Here is a 17,318-nt window from a genome sequence, read left to right as displayed (position 1 = left end):
GCTGTTAGGTATTTGTTTTCAGCAGCCTCAGGTCTGTCATTTTTGGAGATACCTGTTCTCAACTCTCTTTGAATTTCAATGGCATAGTGCTTGTCATTATTTTAGGGGTTTTTTTTGTAAATTCTGCATAAGAAAAGAAATCTGTAAATGCTAACTTCTCTGTAGACGAACTCTGTCGGTATATATCAGGAACATTGTTGCCCTATTTTAATTTAAAAGCCTACCCTGAGGAGGGTAACCTGTAAGGGGAACAAGGATATTGTACTAATAAGGGACAAAGCCATAGAGAAACCTGCATAGTTGGGCTTCTTACCCCTTCTGCAGACAGAACAGGAGTGTTGGAGGTGAAGGCTGCTACTGGACCGAGTGGTACATCCCAACAGCATCAACTGCCTGCCATGCCAGCTGTGCTGGCAAGTCCCTCCAGGGCAGCAAGATTAGCAGCCTGTCTGGCTCTGCCTGGCCTGGACCAGGTCGTGGAGTTTCTGTACGACAGGGAACAGTTGCACAGCGAAACTTGTGGTGATGGAAATGTTAATAGCATTCTGAAATAAATTCAGATGCACAGTGCTGAGCACATAAGTTTTTTCACATTTAAGTAATGGTTCTATTCACAGGATATTTTTAAGTGTTGCTTGTTTGGGCCAAGGAATGGTGATGCCTGTATTGCTTAATTTTTTCCATTATTCTTTTTCTTTAAAAATAGCAGTGTTCTTCACACTGGTTTTTAACATGGATAAGTAGATTCTGTCTGAGTATGTGAAATTATATGTTTTCTAACATTCTAAAAGTGTAGCTTGACTGTACTCTGAACTATGAAGCAATGCAGCTAGAGAAAGTAGTTCCTAAGGCACATTAGACCAAGACTTTATGCACATCCTGCAAAATCCGCAGCATTTCCCTCAGTCCCCCAAAGAATCTGCATATTGTCATGATGCCTAGCACCATGCCTACTACCACTGTCCAGCAATGAAGTTATCTGTGATCCAAACATTAAGCCGTATGGAGAAAATGTTCTCGCTAATTTCATTCATTTTCCCTTGCCGAAATATAGCTTTTAACTCCCACTCATTTTTTTTATTATTATTGAGCCATTCTAAATCAGATAAAAAGTTGTTTTATAAAGAAAAATATTTCTTGCCTTGCATACTTCAAAATATTTATAAGATACTAATTTGCATTTGAAACACCAGTACACATCCAGATAAGGTTCAAACTGGGAACAGGGAATGATTTGGTAGAGCCCATATGACTGAAATCTGAAGAATAGGATGGAAACCTGTTTGCAGTTTTAAGTAGCTGTTCGCTGTTAGCAAAGATGGAACCAGATACTTGCCATGTTTGAAAAACGTAAGGGGTCAAATGATGCCACAGTCTTACCACCCTTTTTTGCCGTTTTCAGTGTGTGAACAGAAAGTGGTAGGTCAGATGGTTCTCTATGTTTATTGCTGCTAAACCAGTAAGCATTCGCCATTAGTAATGATCAGTCTGTGTTTGCACATTATGCTTGCTTGGTTTAAACATATGCCCAGTAGCTACATACTTTTCTAGAAAGGTTATTCAGCAAGGTTACACAATTTGTGCAAAGTGATTTTTTGGCAGGATTCTATACACATTGATACAGCAATCCAGCAGATACTAGCAACCAGTTACTGCCCCTTGGTTAGGCTGCATGGAAGATTCATGTATATAAAATAGTGTATTAAAGTAAACTTACAAAAGCAAAGAGCAATCATTGCAAATGTAATTTTTTCTTCCTCTTTGGGATTCTAATTTTAAAAGCATTAAAGAAGACAGCTGCTCATGCTGTGATATGCGCTAAACAGCCTGAAGGATGGAAAAAAATATATTTGTAGCTCATAATAACTATTGACCTTTCTGATATACAATGTTCTCTGTGTTAGCTATTCTGTTCTATCAACAGTGAAGATTGAACATGACTTTTTAATAGAAAACATGGGGTTTCAAGCTGCTTTCACAAAGGTGTTTATGTATTGTTATTTTGTATTGTAGTACAAAGACTAAGTCCTGATGCCCTTTGTCTGACATCATGTTTGTCATAAAAAAGCCCCACTGTTACTGACTGTTTTATATGAGGAATTGGCTCGTAACCATTTTATAGTCGTGATAAAAGCATTGCTCCACTAGATCCAGAACACAGGTATTGGAAATAGAATCCCCCAAATATCCCAGCAGCACAAAAGGTATTTTCTGAAGAAACAGATTCCTCAAGTGGCCATATTTATGGGAGTATTCCACTAAGATTTAAAACACTCATTTTTTGCATTCATACTGCTCGTTCCTTGCCATACACAGGCTGCTGCACAGCAGCTTTTGCTAGCTGTCATGTGCTCTCAAAGACTATCTTTATGATACTCCATTTTTTCTCTTGAACTTTTCTACTGCTTAGCTGCCGAGTACAGAAACATCCGCTAGCAGCAGCTTGACTTTGACACTTGTGCATGTTTCCCCAGAGTGGGATCATCCCAACATCAACTGAGCAGCATGAGGCAACTTGGCTGCTCTTCTTCCCCTCAGGGAAAAGCTTCACCAAAAAGCATCTCCCATTTGGCATATGAAAATCTGGAAAGCAACCTCTTTATTGTGCTTTTTAAGCCCAAGCAGGCTGGCAATGTTAGGCAACATCAGAAAAGACTTTTCAATTTTTGTTGGGAGATTTTTTTATACCATGTGCTGGGAAGGAACTTCAGTGGACCATAATTGGCAGCTCTGAACCACAGTTATTTTCACAGCTATGCTCTGGAGTGTCAGTTAATGATTCACAAGTTACTAGGCAAGAGCAGAAAACTAGCAAGAGGGAAAAAAACCGCCCTCAGTTGATCCTTCTAGGGCATGAAAGAGAGGCAGCAGCATCAGCATTTAATGGCAATTATATGCTGAAACAAGATGCTCAAAATTGTTTATAAGAAGTTGGTCAGTAAGAATAATGAACATTTAAGTTGTGGAAACCAGCCACATTGAGACTCAAAGGAGATGTAGTGTCTAATGTTGTATAGCATCTGTATTCCTCACAAGCCCATAAAGTTCTCAGGGAATTCAGTGAAATTTTTACCCTCAAAAATAGGCGGGGTCTTTTTTTCTCCTTGCTGTTTCCTCATTTCCCAGTTTATTTGCTCCCTGCCAGTTCGCTGACAGAGGATAAATGTGCTATACTCATGATCCTGTACTCTCCTAACATGGGGATCTTTCCTAGCCATTGGATGCATTCTGTTTCAAACTTTATTAGAATTGTTACAATGCAAGTAAACAGTAAGGAAAAGATACCACTGTGCTAGTTTTCTTTAGGACTGTTACTGAACCTTGGAAATTAATGAGTTTCACTGACCTCACATGAAACCAAGACTATAGGTCAGGTCAGATTATTTATTCTGTTGCTTAAAATAAATTAACTTTAAATGTGAAAACATAGAATCAAGTTTAAGCTTCATACGCAGTATGGTTTATTTACCACTCACTCACTAGACCATAACAGCTCTTCAAGAGTTGTTCCAGTCTGTTGGATGAATGTGGATACATTTGCAAGTGTTTAGGTAATGGATTGAAGCCCCGTAGACTGTAACATTTCCAAAGGTTTTTTCAGAGTTAAAGTTTCCTACCGTGTTTAGTTCTGTTAATAGCAAATCTTTATTATGTTGTTTTCAAACAAGCAAAAAAGCTCTATGTATTTCATAGATCACTGACCTATCAAAATTTGTTGTAAAATCTACCTTTCGACATTATAGGAGTAACAAAAATCTTATTCATAGCTTCGTCCTGGCAACACTTTATTGATAGCTCTATCTTGGCACCTAACTCATTTCATAATTTACCAGATATATAAAGAATTCTGTGGGATAAAGTTTACATGGGAAGTAAATTGCCTGTGTTGGGAATTCATAGCCTGATAAGACATGTTTCTAGACTAGAAGAAGAAATAGAAGGAGATGCAGAAGCAGGAGAAGAAGAAATGAAGCTTTGAGAGGCATTAAATAAAGTAACACTTCTTAGTCCAATAAAGAGTAGTTCAGATTACTTTGGTTCTGCAAGGATAATAGAACATAACAAACATTTGTCTGTATAATAGAGAAAGCCTGTCAATGAGTTTGTACTTTAGTTTGTCGTACATAACTGCAGCCGGTACATGGGCCCAGTCTCGATTAAAAAACAAACAGGGTAAAATAATTTGTAACACTACAAGATAACTTTTCAAAGCATGTCTTATTTCTCTGCAGATGCAGTCTTTTATGTGCCCAGAATATAGTATGCATGTAGTAGTGTTTGCGCATGTAAAACCTGCAAACTGAGCATTAACAGTCACAGACAAATATAGTTTGCATATTAAAGTTGTGTTGTTTGTATATGTAGGGTAGTTATGTGAAACTGCAACTTATTTTGCCAGTAATTGCATGCACAGTTTTGCTTATCCATTGGGAAAACAGCATTAAGCTCCTTTAGAGAATTCTGGCTTACTTTTGGCTGTGGTTGATGTTAGGTCTGGTGTATTATGAGGGATGACACAAGCACATTTCAAAGGCTGGTGTAAACACATATACCAGATAGAATGTTGGCATGGGCAACCAAAGCCCTAAGCAACAGGCCACACAGCATGCTAGAAACGTTAAAATAATAATCAGGAACTTGATCCAAGTCTTTTCATAGCATTCCTACTTACTTAAAAGGGACCAGGATCTAATGAATTAAGCTTCCTAAAGACAGGGAACTTGTACTAATTGAGACACATCTGGCATCCCTCAGCTGCTCCAGAAAGACTTGGGTCTTCTGGAGGTCCTGTGGGAAGCTGCCGTTCCTGTAAACACCTCAGGCACTGTGGGGCAGCTCACAAGAATCCTGCAGATCTTTGTGTGGGCAACTGAATTAAGCCTTCAATCACTTAGAATTCATCCCTGAAAAGAAGCAACTGTTCTTCTTAATGCATTTTTAATAGTCTGTCCCATTAAATTTTATATAGTTAACCATTGGGGTTTTCAATACTTCCTTTGGAGAAATTGTCAACAAATCAAAAATTCAGGATTAACTATGTAAATTAAAAATATTAACTACACTGTGTTGTGGCCAAACAGTTCAAGTCAACAGATTCCTCTATAATATCCAGGTTCTTGTAAATTCACAGTGTATAAGGCAGATCAGATATTAAACATGTTCTCCCACTTTTCTAGCTGTTATATCTAAATTCACTGCTACTTCAATGACTTGACTTTTGCCTGAACACACATACTTTCATCTCATTAAAAAGAAATGCTGTATATATCTGAGGCAAATTTATTTCATGTCAAATTAATTGTAAAAATTAAAGGATTTTATATAATGACAACCTAACTGAAACAATCTGAGGTGCCAGCCTATCTCATCAGTTGTGGGATCCGGAAAATTTGGAGGGATAAGAGTGAAAACAACAACAGCAGCAACAACAGTTAAAATAACCAGCTTTCAAAAGAAGTCTGATAGGGTTTAAAGTTTTTATGCCTTTGAGTTTCTAATAGGCTTATAGGTCATGAAAAGTGAATTGTCTTCATCTTGGAGGTAGAATGACAAGAAAGAGCAGTTTATTATCTTGTCTGAAAACATTACCTAGCAATAAATTCTTTAGAGGAAGTCATCCTTCTTTCCATTTCTCTTGGAAGAGCTGCCATGAGCCTTTCCCTTTTCAGTGAGGCCTTGACCAGAACCCATCATTATTCCCCCTGTTCAAAAGAAACAACAGAACTAAGTCACCAAAAGCCTGGGGTCCAATTCTTAACTTCTTCAGCTTTTCAGTAAATAGCAAACCAGAAATTTTAAGAGTCTTACCAAGTTAGATACAAGTACCTTGAATTTCAGATCCAAATCTGGTTATTTAGAAAATCAAGTTCCTGTTTATAACTGGGACAGCTTACGGCAAAAATATTATTCCTACAGCTCCTTTTAGAAAAAGTACTGCCTTGGAAGAATGATCTAGCCTCTTCTTTGCCACCCACAATATTAAAGTAATAGTTCAGATAGTCCTTGATTTTGCAAGGTGCTGAGCACACCAGTGAGACCAAGAGAGTGCCCATGGAAATTGCTGGCTCTGTGCTCATCGATTGCTCTCTAGGCAGGGTGCCCATGTGCATAAATATGCCTAAGTGATCATCCAAATAGTCCAAGAATCTTCAGCACCTTCCTAGACCAAGCTTTAGCTTCCAGTGCTTGCCTGTGTTCAGCCTGCAATCAGACTGAACCCATTTCGCTTAAAACCATGCATTTGCACAAGTGCTAAGTAAAATTTCATAGTAAATTGCACTTATTGGAAATAAATTATCTTAACTTGAAGCTTTTGAATTGTATTTGCTAGGCTAGTAGTTAGAAAAATCTATCTTTTAGCTTATAAAATTATCTAATTTGATCTGTAGGCTACTGAGAGACAATGACCTTGGCAACAGTGCTTTTTTGAGGGTCATTTTTCTGATTAAAAACACACTTTAAGAGGCAATAACGTGAGAAAAAAAAAACAGGACAGTTAACTACTGAAGGTTAAATTTTCCTAGAAAGTCTTTTAATGCCTGGCTACACAATAAACTGCACACAAGAAACATAAACATTTACAAAGATGCATCTAGTACAACTGAAAATGATAGATTAATGTTACCTTATTACTCATCTGAACACGATTCTTAGTTGCTTATGCAAAGGATTATAAAACTTGAAGAAAATGTGGGAAGAGGTTTGCAAGTGTAGAAGATAACATGAGAAGAGAGCTCCCTTTTTCTTACTATTTCATATGTTCTCTTATTTTGTTTCACTTTCGAGAGCTGTGTAGTTGATGTTTGAGAATGTCCCTTAAAACCTGCATAGACACTTGTTCTCAAGGAAGAAAAACAAAAGCTAGGTGAAAACTTCCTAAAATGATACCAAATCTGGAATTTCCTTTATGTTAAACCATGAACCTTTTTCCACTAACCCCTTCAAATTCCGTATTGTTTGGTTCTCCCTCTGTAGCTTCTGGTTCTTCTAAGAATGAGAAGTCTGTCTTTCATCCGTTTGGTGCGCAAAAATGCATTTTTCTCCTCTCAATTATTTTTAATGCATGTGAGAAAACAAACAAACAAACAAACAACAACAACAAAAAACCAAACAGAAGTTGGTGAATATTTATTCAGGCTGCTTTGACAGCATTTCGTTATTTAAGTTATAAATCAAATTTGGAACTTCTTTTGTTCCTGGGGGACAAATTGTTTATTTAAATTTCAATCTGCTTGTGAATCAGTCATAGGGATAGTACTTGTGCTCTTGCTGTGTGATAGCAATTGTTCAGGTAGTTTTACCTTGTTTTGCTCTATAGCATTAAGGTAGTCAGGCTGCACACAGATGCTGGAGTACATCTGCAGATAACTGCAGGATCAAGAGGCATGGACCTCAGTTCTCTCGTTCGGTGCATGTTTATCTGTCAGTACACATTCCACTGACATCAGAAGAACTCTTCCAGCATGGAAAGTTAAACAGTGCATCACTGGTTTCTGGAGTCTGGGCCCAAGATTATTCCCGAGGCAAAGCCCATTGAAGGATCAGAGGTACAAGGCTTATTCACAAAGAAATGCTTAGAACGGGATAACTAAATAATTTGGGGAACTCATCACTGGTTCATGCTGTCTCCCCATTAGCCTCTGTGGCTCTTAGTTAATGTTTTGACATTTGTGGCACTTTTGTGCGGGTATAGTGGATTGCAGCTTTGTGCCCTTTGAAACAGACAGTGCATTCCTTGTGTCCAGAAATCTCACCCTGCATTAGCAGCTTTGGGAGTGGAAAGAGAAGAGGTTTATTCCTTTAGTAGTATCTGCCAAAGATATTTAAGGACACACAAAGGAGAGTGCTTTCCCAGCAGAGTACATGGTTATCTGTTTTGCGAAGACAAACCAGACTTACTTTTTATACTTCTAAGCCTGACAGTGTATAGTGCTTTCACTCACACGCAGTGAGCATTGACTTTTATCATATTATTAGCATTCTAAACTCACAGTTTCAGAGGTTTATAACTCAACAGTAGGTTTAGACTCAGTAAATTCAGCCCAGGAGCACTATTATTCAGTGTAGAAGACATCTTTAGTTACTGTAGTATCAAGCAAAACAGACCTTGCTTATTTCAGGCTTTTTTAAAGGTCTTAGATTACAAATAAAATAAAAATAAAAAAGAAAAAAAAATTAATTAGTACAGAGTTTCATTCTGATGTTCCTCAGTTTGCTAGCTTTCTTTGACATAATTGGTAAAAAATGAAAAGGTTGAGTGATATGCATTTAAAATCAACTCCTGAGAACTCATAATGGACTATATTCCATATATTCCTGTGCAATTCACACTGACATTGACGATTGCGTTCTGTAGACATCCTATTTTTAAAATCCTGCATGCATAATCACTGTTAGCATTGTTAGAGTATCTACCATGGGTGCGTGCAACTCTGAATGCAGATTCGTACTACCAGCCATAATGGTTCTCTCCTGAGAGAAATTCAAAAAGCTGTTCATAAGCTGTTCTGGACTTTTAGGTAACTAATCCCATCTCACACATACACTCTCAGGTACTTTTTATTAAAGAAAATCAAACACTTCAGAATACATATTTATATGACAGACACTGTTCCAGTCTGTTGGATAGATTATATGCATTTTGTAACATTCACTTACAGAGATGTATAGGTTTGCACATATTATAGTAATAGCAAAATAATGTTACGTTAATGATATAAGGTGACGTGAACCCAGAAAATGTCAATGCCAAGTACACCGTACTAGATGCCAGATGTTTTCCTTTCTTTCATAAAACTGTGTATGAAAGAGAATTTTTAATTTCAATTGCTTGGGAATGGTACATATGTATTACAGCCTGATCATTTTTTGAGTGTGAGATATTGTGTGTTTAATTAACATTACATCTGTGTGTTTAGGTAATTACCATTAGAACACATGAGGACATATTGTACTTATTGCCTGTGCTAGAGCTTAATGTGCTGGACTACAACAACTACACTTGTTAAGCTGATTTTAGCATTTCTTCACACAGCAGGAAGCACCCATGCTGTGGTTTCTTAATGTACTCTTTAACTACTGCACTGCAGAGTACTGTACAATAAAAATAATAATTAATTATGATCCTCATCTTACCAGTACTGCTGCTATCCCGGTGACCCTGGGTGCTGTTCCAGGGTTCCACTATCCTGTACCCTGAAACATGTATCTTTCCTTTCAGAGTTTTATTTCTTCAATGATATTCCTGAGCAGAGGTGAATTTTTTGAGGACAGGTTTGTTGCATGGATTATGATGGCTTCACATTTGTTCGGGTCTCCAAGGACCAGCACCAATAAATGTGAGAGAGACAACAGCAGAATGGCATACTTTCCCATTTCCACCAGGATGAAAAAAAATACTCTAAATTAAGTCTAACCTTAAATGTATAATCTGTCCTTGGGAGAAATATAAAAAAAAAAAAAGAAAAAAAAAAAAGGATATAGCATCTTCAAGCTCTTGGCATGCCTTACGAGAAAAAATTGGTTCTAAGGGTCTCTGATCTTGTGTTTTAGCAAAATAGAACTGCACGGCTGACTGACAGTTCTGATCTAAAGCATTTACGTTTAAGTTTTGATCTCTCTGCTTTTGATTAAAACTAATGAGCTCATTTAATTCAAAATGGGAATCTCTGATAAGAGAAATAAGGTTGATGTGATTGGATTAGAGGGGCAAATTAAACTCTTAGAGCAGAAGTTTGTGCTTATATAGTGTATTAAAAAGCTGTTGGCGTATTATGGCGTGTTAGATGATGAGAAAAATTTCATAGTAATTCATATTTAATCAGAAGAAATGAAAGTACTAAATATAACATGGCTCTGCTTTTCCCTCGAGTGATAAAGAGCTGTACATTTAAAATGACATCAAATTCATGCTCTCTAAAACAAAAAAATCTTAAGAGAGACACTAAAGAAAGGGACACTGTTGTCAGTTATTTCATCACAATAGAGTTAAAAATGTCACAAACACGAGACAACGTGACCACATTAAATCAAGGACAATTTCATATAATCCTTAGCTCACAAACAAGTTTTTGTGTTTCTGTTGACTGCATAACAAATGCTTTTTAAACATCTGAATACTTTCTACTAGTAGCTTGGTCAGTTCTCTAAGGCAATAGCACAATAATTTCACAACAACTTTTTTATTTGGTGTTAATTACTCATTGAAACTGAAAGTTAAATTATCTCAAATAACACTTGCTTATTGTAAGCTACTCTAGAATCTTCCCATGAACAAAATTTTGGGGAGAGGTTCATTATCATGGCTAAAATTAAAATAATAAAGATTGTACAAAGAATATCTCAGTGCTGAGGAGGGTTGTACCCACTATTTTGTCATGGCTTATACTAAGAATATTTATTTACTATTTTAAGTGGTTGCAGTTGAGGAAGTGGGAAGCACAGGTGAGAGCTGTAGTTTCAAACAGCAAATATCTCTTCAATTGGACTACAAAGACATTTCATTAGTGACCAATTAGTTACTAATGATTAACAATTATTATTATTGTTATTATGACAATAATAATAATACGTGCCATTTGCTTGAGCATTTTTGCCTTCAGGCTGCTCAGTGCTTTATTGGTAATAATTAACCTGCAGTAATGGGGAAACCAAGGCACTCAAAACGAGCAGTGAGTCACCCTAGGTGTCACTGCAGGTGAGGGGAATAAAAGCCTGCAGAATTTGCAGCCTCTTTTAGCAGACAGAATTGCTTCCTTGCTGAGACTTTGTCTTTCACAAAATACCAAGGAACTCTACAGTTTTTAAAACAGTGCTATACACTAACAAAATAACCCCAGTTGTAACAAAATTGTGCAAGAAAGAGTTAATGAGACAAACCTCTGGTAAGAATTCTATGGGAAAAATAACTTGAAAATGAGACTGAGTATACATATATTTTTCAATTTTTTTTTTTCTAACTAAACGTTTTCTAAGCGAGGTAAATTGATTACAACGCTCTTAGCATCCATCAGTCATTTATTTTTAGTGAGTTCAAGGATTGCACCTGAAAAATAGCTTAGAGGGGATGTATAAAATCTAAATTATGTGTATATGTATTTTTTCTATTCCCTAGTGGAATCTACAAGTCCCAGTTTACTAACCACTGACAACACTCTAGAGCGCTCTTTTTTCATCCGGATGAAATCTACACTGACCAAGCGAGGAGTGCACATCAAATCGTCAGGATACAAGGTAAGGTTGCACTGTAGCATGAAATATTGACATCTTTAAATTATGTTCATTCATGTTTGAGGGACACATTAATAGACAGAGGAAGGAGCTATTTCACATTTGCATATGTTTAATTCCTTTTGTTAAAGAATCTTTAACACAATATTTCCAGCCTGAGGTTTGGCTTTGGTACTACACCTCCATTAAATTGTTCATTATTACAATAAACATTGATGATAACAGCATGATAGCTTTCAAAAAGCAACTCTTCCGGAGTAAAAGTATGTTTTACCAAAGTAACATCGCTTTTTCTATAGTGGAAAATTACTGCTCATTTTGTTAGTCATCTTTGGGTTACCTTTTTTTCCCATGGAGGCAGGATTTCTTCCTGCAGACAGTATGCTGGAGCTATTTAATTTTGTTGTTGTTCTGGCTGAAGGTAACAACAAGCCACAACAAGTATTTTTCTACCATTTTTCTTTCATTGTCTGTCTGAGGGGAATCTGCTGCTGGGGATCATATTTGCTGGATTTCAGACTCTTTTAAGATATGAAAGTCTCTTGTTCCTTATCAGCAGTAATCTCATTTTTCTTCAGTCGTATATCGCTCATAGTGCCTGTAGCTATCAGTGGCTTTGCAGTATACTAAAACTGGAAGGAATAGCGTATTTTTAACATCGTCAACTTGTGGAATGAAATATGTCATCTATTAAGTATTATATAAAAGAGTGGTGCAAGAAAATAAGTCTTAGAATGTGTATGTGTTTAAAGAAGTTGCTTGTCATTGTTCATTCAAAAACTTTCACAAGAATTTTTTTCAGTTTTCAGAGGAAGATTTAGAGGAGGTTAGAAATAAAATTCACCAAGTCTGTTTTCCCAAAAATTCTCTGTGAATATAGCATCAAGGTAGCCTACCTGAGCAGTAAAAATTTGGTAGAAATGTCTTCTTTGCAAGGAAATGACTGGGAGTCCTGTTGGATGATTTCTGGGTCAAGACAATTAAAGTAGTTGCTAATGGAAGTTTAGGTCCAAATCAGTGGTTTCTTAAGGCACCACAAGTTTTGACGTCTGTGCTGCTTAAAGGTCAACACCTGAAAGAATACGGTCAGTGCTTGTTCATGCTGACTGGTTTTCAAGTCTCAGAAGGTACCAAGACCAGGAAGTGTCCTGGCAGCCTTGGGAGGAGGAAGGTGAATGAAGGAATGAATGGGCAGGTCATTGAAGTTAGATTGGCAGAGACTGAAGTCCATACAAGCTAGGTCAAAGTTAGATTGGCAGAGAACTGGCTTTGCTGGATATTTTTGCTGCAACAGGAATGGAAAAAAAATAGATAATTCATCTGTGGATTTTGTAGTGTGACATTTTTTGCCAGATGTAGGTGACAACTAAAGGAAGACATGTGAACGACTTCGTTGTTCTCTCTTCTTGGACTCCTGACAATCTAATGTTAGTCCAGCACCAGAATAGGACATATCTAGAATGGGCTGGCTTCAAAAGGAGGGGTTTTATTTACTACAATACAGTTTTTGAAATTCACAGGAGGCCCTTTACTCAAAAGAAAGACACAGTAATCTCTGTCATATAAATACAATTTTGTTCCTCTTGGACCTACTGGTGCTTCATGGAAACACTGAAAACCATAACTGATATGTCACTGGTAGAGCAGAATGAATTTTGAAATACCAGACATCACTTTTTAGCCAGCTTTTCATAGACACAGAGAATGGATAAAAAGTATGATAGTCAATAAAATTGTCTGTAAATAAAACATTTGGTTTTCTCCAAATTTTTCCACGAGGCATCAGCAAGTCACCATGAGTAAAACTGCATAAAGAGTGTGCAAGTCCTAAGCAGGTGTAAATATAGAGGCACAGCTCCTCTGCTTTTTGATGTTTATGAGGATTTTGTAACTGACAGTGTTTGGCTGAATTCAGCTGTGTCCAGCCATATGAATTGTACTTTGACAGTTTTTCAAAAGCATGGTTATTGACACTCTGTGTTCTATGGAAGGATAATTATCTGCAGCCTCAGTAAGCCACAGAAAAATGTGTATTCATTTTAGAATAGTTGGATCATGTGGATGTCTTTTTAACCGAGTGTTAAGAACTGCTTTGTTTAAACATCTTTCTCAGTTGGTGTATTAGACAAGCATAATAAAACTCAACTGCTACAGTGAATGTCACTCACACTTTTAGGAATGTTACTGATTTCTAAAAGACCAGTGCCAGAACAAACTTAGGGCTTCTGAAATTTGTTCACGTGTATCTTTTATAAAAATTAAGAAATATCCATGAGCCTTATGGATGTATAGCTATAAGAAATTATGAAAGGGAAGAAGAGTTACACAATATTGACAAAGCTCATGGGAAAAGCTGGCTAAGTTCTGCATCAGAGGTCTCTGGAAGACCTCCAGCACTGACTCGGGAAATGGAATGCCAGCTGGGGTCATGAGCAGCAGAGTTCCTGCGGGAAATCCTGGTGGAGTAGGCTGGCTCCAGAGCCGTTCCCTCACACATGCAGAATACAACAGAGCACTGAATTTTCCCTCTGCAAAAAGCAAGGGCTCCTGGCTAACATGTCATTGTGGGTGGGTAGCCCTCCTGAATCGGCATACAAACCTTCATCAGGAGCAGTGTGCTGGGAACTCCATATCTTACATGAGTCAGGTTTTAGCTCTGTCAAATGTATTCAGCTCCCTGTGGATTCAGTCCTCCAACTGTGACAAAATTTTTCATATTTGTGAAATTTTTCATCTTTGTGTCTTGTTCCAAATTCTTACTGAGCTCAGAACCACATCTCTGTTTATTCCCTGCTTTGAGACCTCCTGATGACTTTTCTTTAGATAGCAAATGATTGAGGTGGTCCACAAGATGCTTAGCCAATTTTCAGAATGAGTGATCCCTGCCTCAGGAAAATCACATAAAATTGAAAACAGTGAGGGTATGAGATTGATTAATCATTTGGGTTGATCTAGTCTATCAAAAGAAATCAAAACAAAAATCACACTGATAGGCTTACATATATGTATACCTCAAAGAGACCCTGGTCCAGACTGTTCTGACATGAGATTAACCCTGTTTATAGTCCCTTCCCAGACTGATTTAATTAAACCTGAATTATATGTAAAGATGGAGGCAATGGCTTTTTTTTTCCCCATGAATTACATTACCCTGAAAGTCTGAAATGGGAAAGTGGTTACATGATTAATCCTCCCTTTCTCCTTCCCTTTCATTCTTCTCTAGCACCCTCCTTGAATTAGATTTTCTCATTCTTAATATTCTTAGGTTGAGAACTTGTAGGAAAAGAGTTTACATATAGTACTAGAGAGCTGCTCACTTTTCAATAAGTAAATGCGAAATCTTTAAAAAAAAAAAATCAAAATATAATCAGCTGCTAAAACACATTAAAAACAAACAAAAAGAAAAAAGGATCATACCATTCACTGCAAAACTAAGAATGTATTACCATTGCATCTGTTGTCTAAGATTACATGATACAGACACTTGCTGTTTTTCTCTGCTGAAAATGTATCACAGCTTCCTTTTTAATTTTTTTCATCAATTAAAGATAGGTTTATATTTAATTTGGATTTTTGTTGTCTCAATTTTATCTCCTTTTCCATTTGTTTTCCTGCATTTGAGGCACCAAATTCTGTCTCCTTAACAGTTATCCTACCTTCAATGTTTCTCTTGTCCAACTTAGGCATATGTCAAAGCTAATTTTAATTGAAAACTACTTTGTTCAAGTCCAGTCATACATTTTCTACTCCTCTGTAGTATATGAATGTTTCGTAATGTTTATTTCAGTGTCAGATTGTGCTAGGATTTTTGTTGTTCAAACCTTTAGGGCCTAATGCTTGTCTCTTGAACAGTGTAATTAATGGGATGAAGAAACAGTCAAAGCATTGAACATCATCAGAGCCACGAGTTGCTGGTAGTTTCCAGATCATCAGCTCATCAGATGTGTTAGTATATATCCATACATTCCTCTACTGTTTGAAGAAGTAGCCCTCTCATGATAAGCTATTACAGAGGTGGATAAGCAAACATGAGGAGACTCCCTCATACTTTTAACTGTCACTGTGACAATATCCGAATTTGGTATAAAAACATCCATTGCCTCTCCATCTCCCAAGAAGCTGGCAATCAAACTTCTTGGTGATCCATTAAGAGGGTAAAGGGCATCTTAAAAATCCTTCAGGTTGTACCTTCCTAGCTGGAGATGTTCTATCTGCTGCACTACCGAGACGCCTGATTTGGCCCATTCAGTGTCAACAAGAAACAGCCTCCATGTCATTAAAACATCAAAGTCATTGGGGTCACAAGGCAAGGAGTCTACTGCAGGCTCTTTAATAACTGGAAGTAAATATAGTGGCTATCATGTGCTGAGCAAAATCTTGCTTACAATCTAAGACTTCTGAGCCTGTATTACTGAGAAAAGAAGTATTTGCTAGGTTACTCAGATACTTCTGCCTTGAAGTGAGGCCTTTTTGTCTTTGAAAAGTGCCTTGGGATTATGGAAAAGCACATACATAGTCTCTGGAGAGGAATGAAATGGACTTTGTTTCAGCTGGTTTTATATGACTTTCAGGAGTTCTGAAGTCCTTTAATATGGCACAGAAGTGTTAGCACTGGATACAAGTGTAAGCCCTGTATTGCTGCTTTACAGAATCACAGTTCTTATCAATGCCAAGAGCAGGTATTTACACATGGTTTTCTCTCTGGTGTTCTTCATGTGCAGGAGAATTTTGGAAGGTAAGCAAGCTTAAACAAACTGACCAAATTGCAACGAAGAGAGCAAAGTTATCTTCACTATTTATTAAATCACAGAGGACTGTTAAACCTAACAGCATAATCTGAAGTACCAGTGGACATATCACATTAAAAATAAGTAAATTCCTCTATAAAAAAATTTGGTCTAGCAAGTTTAGTTTAGAAATTTTGATGTCTTGTTGCAGATCCAGTGTCTGAATTTCAGTAATGGAGGATTCAAATTCGGTTAGCTGTGCCTCATACATTAGTTACTGTATAAGAAAATATTATAAATAATATTTAAAATTCCATAAAAGTGTTTACACAAATTTATCTTTGTGACCTACATGAGTTCATCTTTTGGTATTGTGCAATGGTATTTTTCTACCAACATTCTACCAACTTGTTTAAATGAAACATTTTCTGAGTCTGTGCTCTCAGATCTTGCATTTAAAATCATAGAGTTAGAATCCTTTGAATGCTGATTTTGAAGATGGAAATCACAATTTCTTGTTGAAATCACAGTTCTATTATCAGCCTTTTTCACACTATTCCTGCCTTTATTCACAATATAGATTTAGTATTTTTTATTATTCATTTTTTTAGAACTTGAAAAATTGGGCAAAATTTGTAATCTCTGTTGTGCACTTGAAGTGGCAGAATTTAGATTCATTAATCCAAGAGGGCAAGAAAGCCAAAAAATGTTAGAGACACAAAACTAAGCAATTGCACTTGCTTTGTGATACTGTTCTCTTGATTCAATCCAAAACTGAAATTATTGTTTCCCATTTAAGTGAAAGGTTCACCTGGAATTCAGTAACAAGATGTCCCTATTCCAAAATCACTTTAAGCACCTGAAATATCTTGAGCTGGTTAAGAACACAGCAGAAAACCTGCCATTTCAGGGGAGTAGAAAGGTGAAAGAAAGACAAGGCAGCTGGCTTTTGGCATAATAGTAGTCTAATGATTAGTACATTTCTCAGATGTGGGTATGTTAGAGTCAGATTTAATTCCTTCCTTAGCCTGAGGGAATTCACATATCCCAGTTTCCAGTTTGGCCTTAACTCTTTTCTCCTCTTCTAATATTTTTTCCCCTTGAAATCTTTTCTGTCAAGCATTTTACTCTGTCCCAGAAAGGTATCCTGACCTTTCTCTGTAGGAAGAAAGAAAACCGCAGAATTTAGTATTTCATCACGTGGCTACTGCCACACCTCCTTAATTGAGTGAAGAAGGAATAAGAAACCAACATCAGGAAGCATTATGTGAAGAGTTTTCTAAATGTCAGCACATGCATTCCCCAGACTTTTCAGCACTGGGAAGACTTAAAGGTAATTTGTCAGAGAGAAAGAACTGATCG

The 17,318-nt window shown here is 36.9% G+C and overlaps 1 protein-coding gene across 6 annotated transcripts in view; it reads left to right on the top strand.

Annotated features, from left to right (window-relative positions):
* Positions 1–17,318, top strand: part of NPAS3 (neuronal PAS domain protein 3) — a gene marked incomplete at its 3' end in the record, with an annotated part of 606,741 nt that overhangs the window by 535,349 nt on the left and 54,074 nt on the right. For all 6 annotated transcript variants that reach the window (XM_080345064.1, XM_080345065.1, XM_080345063.1 and 3 more), the window contains one exon: positions 11,114–11,232. In XM_080345064.1, coding sequence (XP_080201190.1) covers positions 11,114–11,232 — 119 coding nt within the window. The remainder of the gene's footprint in view (positions 1–11,113; positions 11,233–17,318) is intronic.

This window comes from Nesoenas mayeri (assembly GCF_963082525.1).
Source record: "Nesoenas mayeri genome assembly, chromosome: 5".
NCBI lineage: Eukaryota > Metazoa > Chordata > Aves > Columbiformes > Columbidae > Nesoenas > Nesoenas mayeri.
Note: the sequence above shows the minus strand (reverse complement) of the source record. Positions and strands in the feature narration are given on the sequence as shown.